The sequence below is a fragment of the Seriola lalandi genome, unplaced genomic scaffold (assembly GCF_002814215.2).
Source record: "Seriola lalandi dorsalis isolate HSWRI2012SDOR001 ecotype SW California unplaced genomic scaffold, Sedor1 jcf7180002054575, whole genome shotgun sequence".
NCBI lineage: Eukaryota > Metazoa > Chordata > Actinopteri > Carangiformes > Carangidae > Seriola > Seriola lalandi.
This window is the reverse complement of record NW_019525128.1, coordinates 853321-863145: the sequence shown is the minus strand read 5'-3', so window position 1 is coordinate 863145 and position 9825 is coordinate 853321. Positions and strand designations below refer to the sequence as shown.

The 9825-nt window shown below is 40.8% G+C and overlaps 1 protein-coding gene across 2 annotated transcripts in view; it reads left to right on the top strand.

The window, feature by feature from the left end:
- The window catches only part of LOC111663354 (exocyst complex component 3-like protein 2), a 59550-nt gene extending 51241 nt beyond the window's left edge, over nucleotides 1–8309 (top strand). For both annotated transcript variants that reach the window (XM_087176970.1, XM_023417522.2), the window contains exons 9-15: nucleotides 450–550; nucleotides 637–753; nucleotides 1532–1667; nucleotides 2584–2706; nucleotides 2885–3040; nucleotides 3190–3311; nucleotides 5150–8309. In XM_087176970.1, the coding sequence (XP_087033096.1) occupies nucleotides 450–550; nucleotides 637–753; nucleotides 1532–1667; nucleotides 2584–2706; nucleotides 2885–3040; nucleotides 3190–3311; nucleotides 5150–5441 (1047 nt within the window). In that variant the 3' untranslated portion in view covers nucleotides 5442–8309. The remainder of the gene's footprint in view (nucleotides 1–449; nucleotides 551–636; nucleotides 754–1531; nucleotides 1668–2583; nucleotides 2707–2884; nucleotides 3041–3189; nucleotides 3312–5149) is intronic.
- Nucleotides 8310–9825: the final 1516 nt, after the last annotated feature.

Sequence of the window (9825 nt, the reverse complement as noted above, 5' to 3'; positions counted from 1 at the left end):
CCCCTGCCCCCCAGTCCAACTCCACCCAGCAGCTCTGATCAGAGTTTCCTGTCTGGTTAAATAAAGGTTATTGAATCAGAGTGAAGTGGTGTTACGCAAAAATGGATTCCACTGCATCTGTACACTGATTGTTCACTGAGTGTGTCCTTCAACTGCAGCCAAAGTCAACAGTGAGGACTTCCTGGTCACATATACACACACACAAACACACACACACACACACACACACACACACTGATTTCAAGTGGAACCAGCTGCTGTCCTCTAGTGGCCACCACTGATCTGGTAGCAGATTTGTTCCTGACATGTGGATCAAGTGTTGGTCTGATTAATGTTGCACAGCTCTATGAGTGTGCTAAGAAAAGTTGTGTACAAATAAATTTACCTTTAATTTGCTAAAAGTTGTTGTCATATGAAAGAAGTCACTGAATATGTGTGTGTTGTTTCAGAGGCTGCAGGTGGATCTGGAGCGGTCTGCCTCCATCAACATGAGTCTGGGCTCCAGAGTGGCTCAGTGCAGCCTCAACGGCCTGGCTGACTTCCTCTACAGGTACACACACACACACACACACACACACACACACACACACACACACACACACACACAGAGTGATCATGAGTCTTGTGTTCTCTCAGTTTCCAGCGTAAAGTGGAGATGTTCCATGAGAAGGTGCAGAATGGCCTGTTTGGAGACAGCGAGGACGGATACGTGTCCAAGACAATCGCCCTGGTCAACTGCTGCCCCCCCTTCAGGTAGAGACACACAGAGACCTGCTGCTGCACCAGGGACCTCCTCAATTTGTCAGATAACTGTCAGTGATGAGCTTCACAGAGAGGCTCATTTCAATGCATTCTCATCAGCTGGTACCTCAGTGGAAAAAAAGGAGAAAGTTCTTCCTTTGAAAATAAAAATATCAGGAACAAGGTTCACAGAGGGAACTTTATTTATCAAATTGTTTTGCATTATCTGAAACTGATTTATGTTTTATTTGTTGTGTAGTAGACCTCTGCTGGTTATGATCACATTGTGAGTCGGTGCACCCTCAACTGTGTCTGCTCAGGCACAGTGTGCATCGCTACAGCTGGTCGGACAACAGGTGGAGCTCTCCCATCAGTGCTCTCTGTCATATCTGCAGAGTGTTAAACTGACATTGTATTAGAACTGGACTGGACCACACGGCTCGGGAGTAATGACAAAAATAGTAGTTCCGGAAAAAAATCCCACCATAACTGTTCAGTAGTTTCTGTTCAGCAAATGAAAAGATGCAATTTAAATATTTTAGACTTAAAACACACACATCTCTCCTGCTACATTTGACTGACATGTTTGATCATTGAGCATCAGCTGATTTTCCTCTTCCCTGTCTAAACTCTGTCCTTCATATACCTTAAATTCATTTTACGAACCTGAGTCTACAGAATCAGATTCACTGTTGTTCCTTCATCAGATGTCTTTGACCTGTAACATTGATGTTCCTGATAATAATGTGTGTGTGTGTGTGTGTGTGTGTGTGTGTGTGTGTGCGCGCAGAGGCTTCGTGCAGCGCTGTGCTCAGTGTGACCCATCAGTCACTGAGGACTCTTTACGTCGAGCCAACAGAGCTCTGGATCACATCGTACAGCAGGGAGTCAGAGTCCTGTCTGAACGGCTGTACCTGCACATTAGGGTACATAAACAAACACACACACACGCACACACACACGCACACACACATTGACATACAAGCCTGTGAACAGTGCAGTCAGTGTTTGTCCTTCAGTCCCTTCATCCTCTCTCTCTCTGTGTTGCGTTCAGGCCACACCTCTGTTGTCTTTGCCAATAAAGCTTTGAATTCAATTGAATTTTTACCCTTTATCTATAATGAGTGTGTTTACTGAAACACTCAGAATCCATGACACAGAGAGACACTGTTCATCTATTGTTTATGTTCCATCAGGTCAGTTAATATTAGTTTTGATTAGTGGAGTTTCGGTTATTCATATATTCAGTTTATAGTTCAATTAAGATCTTGGTTACTTTAACAAACATCTGTTCTGTATCTTGAACACTGCCTCATTCCTTACCTCGCTGTGTGACATCTGAACACAAACCTGTGTGTGTTCATGTCCTCACACTGTTTTCTGTGCAACTTCAGTTTCACAATGAAAAAAACAACAAATGAGACATTTAAATCAATCAAGGAAATAACAAATTACACTACAGGTAGTTAACCTGTTTCCAATATTAATGTAATATATGATAAAGGAAATCTAGACATGCTGTGTATTGATACTTGACTTTATAGTCTATACCTTAGATATTATGATTACTATACTCAATAGTCTTTTGTCTAATCTGGTCTAATGTTCAGTTCTTTTGGGAAAATATTATTGAAATACAGATATTTTAACACAAAAGATGTGCAGTAGTGTGCAAAACATTTTATGTATGTAGCCTGGAAAATCCAGGACAAAAAAAGTCCATAAAGCTGCATCACTCATCTTGTTTGATTTGAGCTATGACAATCAAACAGTCATAATAATAATCTGTGTGTGTGTGTGTGTGTGTGTGTGTGTGTGTGTGTGTGTGTGTGTGTGTTTCAGCCGTTCTTTGAGCGGCTGGTGAAGAGGAAGTGGCTCAGCAACACAGAGCCGTACGAGCAGATTGAAGCTCTGATCAAAGATCACTTCAAGAAGTATCACAGGATGGACAGTCCTCCATACCAGGTACACACACACACACACACACACACACACACACACACACACACGGCACAGCTGGACACTGAGTGAACATGAGTGCATCTTGGTTCCATCAAACTGAGAACAGATACAGTTAGTTTTTAGTTTAATCATCTCTGTCTCTCTCTCGCTGTCTGTCTGTCTCTATGTCTCTCGCCCTCAGCTGCTGGTAGCGGAGGTCCACCGGCGGGTGGTGATGGAGTACCTTCGCTCGGTCATGCGAGGCAGAATCATCTGCACCTCGATGAAGATGAGGAAGAGGATGGCTGGTCGGCTCAGAGACGAAGGCAAACAGATCAAAGTCCTCTTCAAAGACCTGGTCAGTGTTAAGGGTCAAAGGTCATGATGACATTTACCAAATCAGTCTGAATGAGGCTTTAGTTACAACTCTGAGAGATTTATCAGCTGCTGTAGTTCATTAATTATAGAAGTATAATCCGTCTGTCTGTCTCTCTGTCTGTCTCTCAGGAGTCCCCGTCCAGCTGGTTGGACAGCGCTCTGTCTCACATCTCAGAGATGATCCAGCTGGAGGACGTCCCCTCCATCCAGATGGAGGTGGGAGTTCTGGTCAGAGAGTTTCCAGATGTCAGGTAATAACACACAAAAAACAAAATAAAATACACTATTCCTCTACGTCTTTTTTTTTTCTTCTTTTCTTCCTCTAGCTTTACAGTATGTTCAGGTACACACACTGAGAGCCTGTGTGTGAACTGTTCAGCTCAGCAGATATCTGACTTACTGACTGACTGACTGACTGACTGATTGATTGACTGGGAGCTCTGCTGGTAAAATCTGTTTCTGTTCATGTCACTAAAACATCGGTATTCATATTAACTGGAGGTGGATGTGGTTTGTACTGTGAGTTAGAAACCATCCGCTCTGATCGATTTTCTGCATGTCATTGTTTTCTACTGGATGAATACTCCTCATTCATCCCACACAGTGAGAAAATACAAGTCAGAATATTTACTTTCTAAACAGGAGTTTGATTATATTATGAGAGGAGACTAGAAATGAGAAAGCTGTTGATGTATTGGGGCCTTATTACATATGTTTGAATAAAAGGGTGTTCTGTATATGATGGGAGGAAATCCAGGTTAGAATAAATTTAGTTTGAAATGTCTATTTAAGATGATGGGAAAGTTATTTACATTGACTTATTTAAAACGCTCCAGTCGGTACATTTGTTTAAATTAGCATCAGAAATTATTTAATGTGGTTAAAGTAGAAATGTCTGATCTCATAGATAAATATAACACAGGTGTTCAGGTACAATATTGAATTATACATAATGATACACAGTCACTGTAGTTTTGCTCATGAAGCAGAGGAAAATAGACCTGAAGCATAAAAATACTCAGGTGTAGCACAGTGGGTTACTCAGGCGCCCCATATATAGAGGCTACAGTCCTCGCTGCAGCTGGCCCCTGGTTTGACTCCCGCTTCGGACGGCCCTTTCTTGCGTGTCATTCCCCCTCTCTCTGCCTCCCCATTTCCTGTCTATCTACTGTCCTGTCCATTAAAGGCACAAAAAGCCCCCCCCCCAAAAAAAAAAACTCAGGCTGCGATCATGAGCAGGTGGTGTGAGTGTGTGAGCAGCACAATCGTACACAACCACCGTCCCTGGTGTTACCTTGTCACATTGCACATAACACCAACAATCAACAATTCATATTTAATTATTGAAATGCAACAGTGCAAATGCTGCTGTATCAAGATAGGATGCCACCATTGTCATCAACTATTGAGTAAAAAATGTTGTTGTCTTTTAATTTAAGGTAAACACAAGAAACTTGCCAGAAAGTGATCACTGGCGTCCCAGAGTCTCTCCCCTAATGCCAGCCATCACTGCTCCTCACACCACCACTATTTTCTTTATCTTGCCTATGCTACCACAAACAACACCATCATCAACTCTGACAAAACACACTAGCAGATTCAGCAAACAAACTCCCCTAAACAGTTGGAGAAAGTGGCGGCCATTTTGAATGAGGGAGGTAGAGTCAAGGAGAGGTGCCTTTTTGAGCTAAACTCTCCCCCCGCTGGATTAGTCTGTGCTCTACCCCCCCCCCTACTCTCCAACACCACACCATGCAACTCACCTAAAACAAACAAACTCACAGCCAAAGACACACTACAAACCAATTCAATACAAGCAAACAATACAGGCCACCTCACCTGGACTAACCACATGGTCTCAAAGAGGCTCACACAGGCCACACCCCCCACTTAAAAACACTTCCTCTTCCTGGATTTCTTCCTTGCTTCTTCTCTTTGATAGAGATCATTCTTTCATTCATGACATTTCAAAATGCCTGTGATTGACTTTAGCTTCCAAAATAAGGTTGTTTACTCCGTTTTGGTTCTGTGAAAACACATGGAGTGACACCTCCTGTTCATTCCTCATCCTCTCTCTCTGTTTGTACAGGAAGAAGCACGTGTCAGCCATATTGAACATTCGGGGACTGACTCGGCAGGCGGAGCGTCAGGAGATCCTCAACATCGTCAAAGACATCGAGAGCAGTGATGGCAGCGGCTCGGCCCGGCTGTCCCGGGACCGCGCCCTCTTCTCCGAGGTGCCGGTCACCTCCGAGGTCCACTGCCTGAACGTGGGCCTGAGCCGCATCGCGCTCACCGCCTCGTCCTGCTTCACCACGCTGCGACCGCGCCGCCGCAAAACCCGAACACCTGTCCAGGAAAACTCTGACGATGTTCTCTGAAGAGCCGATTTCCAAGGTTTTAGATTTTTCAAAAAGCCCCTGACTGAGTTGCAATAGCATGATGGCGGTTTCTATTTTTAATTCAACTCCAGTCCTGATTATTATCCACTAAACTAGCACTGACTGGATTCTTCCATTAGGCTGCCGCTTTAACAGAATCCACCAAAAACACCTTTGTTTTTTTGTCTATTGTCATGCTATAGAGAAAACAGAAGGAATGGTGTGAAACTGATTATGATGATGATGATGACAATGACAATGAGGCTGATTAAAGAACATAACAGAGAGAACTGAGGACAAAACTGGACTGAAAAATCAGCTCCTGTCAAGAAAAGAATCAGCTCTCGAACAATTTCTCTTTAATGAAAAACTGATTTGAAATCAGAAAATTCTGGTAGATAGAAAAATTAATCCATAAATCTGGGGTTTCTTCTGTTGAAATTATAAAGGACGGAAAATCATTTATTGGGATTTAAACTTCACATGTGATTTTCACCTGTGGAGAAAACAGGGTTGAGGCCTGGTCACATCAGAAAACTGTCACAGCAAAATTCATTAGTGTGTCTTTATTGCCTTCACAGGTGATGCTGAAAGCTTGGCCAGAGACAGGAACTAATGTTATTTTGCAACATACCAACTGGAGTTAACGTTATGCGGTGATGTAGTGACTGGAGCTAACGTTATGCAGTGATGTAGTGACTGGAGCTAACGTTATGCAGTGATGTAGTGACTGGAGCTAATGTCATGTGGTGATGTAGTGACTGGAGCTAATGTCATGTGGTGATGTAGTGACTGGAGCTAATGTCATGTGGTGACAGTGATTAGGGCTAATGTTATTTGGTGACTTGGTGACTTCTGCTAACATTATTTGGTGACTTGGTGACTTCTGCTAACATTATTTGGTGACTTACCAACTGGAGCTAACATCATGTGGCAACTTAAAGACTGGGACTAAGAACTTGGTGATAAAGTTACTTGGGCTGATGTTATTTGGTGACTTAGTGACTGGAGGTAATGTTATTTAATGACTGGGGCTACCATTATGTGGTGATGTATTAATTAAGGCTAACATTATGTGGTTATGAAGCAACTGGAGCTAACGTTATGTGGTGATGTAACAACTGGAGCTAACGTTATGTGGTGACATAGTGATTAAGGCTAATGATATTTGGCACCTTAGCGACTGGAGCTAAAATTATTTTTTGACATAGTGGTTGGGGCTAACATTAATTGACATCATAGTAATTAGGGCTAATGTTATTTGGCGACATAGTCACTGGCTCTAACAATTTAACAGTGAGTGGGGCTAACGTTATTTGGTTCAGTTTTGTGTATTAAAGTTGCTCACTCAAATGCATTAATACAACAAACAAATAGCTTGAACGCTAACTGTTGCTTAAAAGAGTTAGCTTCTCCAACAGGCTAACATTACCTGTACTTAATGGAACATTAACCAGGTTGTATTTTTTAAGTCATTTAGCAGAGTATTTTTTCATAGCTACCACACTACAAGAAAGAGTATCAAGCGATTTTTTTTTGGGATAAATGATGATAAAATATGACATTGACACAACTTAAAAGTAGTCTGTGTAATGTTTCTTCTAACGTTTTTAGTTCTCAAATTTGGTTTAATAAATTTAATTTAATTTAACTGACTTAGCTCTGAAACTTGTGTTGCTATAGAAACTGCTGTGACTAGGCTTCAATGATGTAAAGTCACTGTAATGTGATTTCACATTTTTGAGACATTACATGTGGGTTTAAGTTTTTTTTTAGTTGATTTTCTGACATTTAACAGGATTACATTTCATGTTTGTACTAAATCACATGCTCCAGATTTGATTTTTTTTTAACATAAGGGACCTGTTCAGCTGCATTGCTGTTTGACCTCAGAACAAACTGCAGGATTTCTGGACTTTGAGCTCGAAGGCACTTTATTGAGGATCAGTAAAAGGAAAGCAGTTCTCTGTGCTGAGGTGGACTCTAGACTGAAGTGCATTCTGGGAAAAAGACCAGAACAAGAGGACTGAGAACCAGCAGCTGGATTTAAGATGAATTTCAGGATTTGTTTTGGGGATCTTGACAGTTCAGGGTTTCAGAGATGAGTTTCTAATCCCAGGACCTGGAGATGCTTTGTGACAAAACTGGACAGTTGTAGTTTTATTGTTGCACACATGTTGACACGTTTTATTCAAAGGTACTACACAAAGATCCGAGTCTCTATCAGCTGATTGTGTATTTAAAGCCGTGATTATAGCTCAAGCTCTTAGGTGTGATGAGGTTTATTAAATGTGAGATTTAGATATAAACAGAGATTTATTATTTCTATATTTCTATTCTTTCTATGTAGAATTATAGACTTTTACTATAGTATCTGGTGTTGATTCAAAGTTTAGATAAAAGGGGAGAGAGGGCTCACTCTGTCGACATTAGAAGGACAGAACTACATACTCTTCAGAGACAGACTGAGGACTAACTGGGCTTAAACATCTTCTCATATTTTAATGATTTATTCTGCATTTCCTCGCATTTCCACTTTTAATGTTTTTGCATGTTTTAGCTCATAAAACAAGATTAAATTCCTGCTGTTCATTTTACAAACCATCCATCAGTTTTTTATTCTTCATCTTCCTTCCAAGCATCATGTTCTATAAAAATCGGCTCTTTTTTGTTTTAAAATATCACACTGGTGGATGCTTTGAAAGGATGCTTTGACGTGTGAAGCTCATTAACCAAAAACCTTTTTTAGCTGAGCTGCAGTTCAGATCAGAGACACGTCTGTCTGTTCTTCATGTCTGTAGGATGTATGAATGAATTCCTTCTGTACAGGGATCAGCTTTAAATCACAATAAAACACATCAGATCACGGCTGTGCTTTGACTTTTCCCACATATCTCATGTAGAATTGAATTTACTGCTGTCGTTTTTAATTTTAGGTAGTTTTATTTTCTAACATAATTTCAGTTTAACTTTAGTTGTAGTTTTTTGTTTTTGTTTTAAACACTGGTGTTTATTAATTTGATTGTATTATATAAAAACATCATATGGACGTTAAACGCTTGATTTTCTTGAGGTGTCCTTAAATAACATTACAGCAAGCTGGATTACCAACCAGGCAAAGGCCTCAGATTTACACAGTATAATTTATATATTAATTTATTAATTTTATTAATCACTAATACGTCATAAATTCACACCACTGAAGTACAACATCTACAATGGATCCTCCATCCTGATTTTGAGGGGATGACATGCAGCAAAGGGCCCACTGTGGTCTCCTGTTGTCTTCAATGATCCATTGATTGTATCATAGATCACAATTCATATTTAGATTGCCTTTATTCTATGACTAATGGTCCAAAACAGGGCTGGATCTACAGGGGGGCAAGGAGCCTTGTAGAGCCCCCCTAACTTTTGTGTTTTTAAAATTGATTTTGTAAAAAGAAATCGCCACTATGTCCACAAGCTTCCCAAAGCATTGAATCAAACAATAAATTGACCAAGAGTGAATAATTGTAAATGTAATCTTAGGCTCAAATATTTAGCCATGGCCCAGCATTAAATGCGCAGAGCGGCGTTGACACACAGCGAGTCTGCCTGCAGCCCGGCAAAGAGAGCAACTGAGCTGCTCCGAGCTTCTGAAGGTGGGTTTCCCCAGGTGAAGTTTAAACACACCAGTTTAACTTAAAGTTAAATTTGTAATGAATGTAATATATGCAAAAGGCAATTCAACAATAAGAGCATGTCCATTAATCATTAGCCAAAAGTGAAATCGCTCGATCGTGATTTTGGGCGTTAAGTTACAACTGACAGGGTCAGTGCTAGGAGATTGATCATTTTTATTTTGATTAGCTAAGCAGAACTATAGAATCCACTGACTCTCACATATCACAGCAATGAGGCTGCACAAATTAAACCAGGCTACATCCTTCACTGTCAAACTGGGAAAATAGCAAATACAATAGGAATAAGTAATCTAAACATAACTGCTTGTGTGCCTGTGATTTATATTTCTTATACTTATTTGCTACATGGCCCTACAGTGTAATGTCATACAAGGATTTTAACCAGACCTTTTCACATCTTGACTCTTGCAGGCCAGAGTAGCTGGAGTGATTAAAAATGAAAAGGAAATGTAAAAAATGAAAATGCTGAGGACTGAACAGGACGAAGAGAAGGAGAGAAATGAAAAAGGAGGAGAAGACAGTATGCTGGAGTGAGCAGGAAGAGGAGGAGGCTACAGAAGGAAGAGATGAAGAAATAAGTGAAGGAGAAGAGGAAAAAGAAGAAAAGAATGTGAGGGCTGAAGATGAGGAATCAGATTCAGAGAGAGGGACAGAGGCATGGAGTGATGAGGAGGCAGATGATGATGATGACAGGGAGA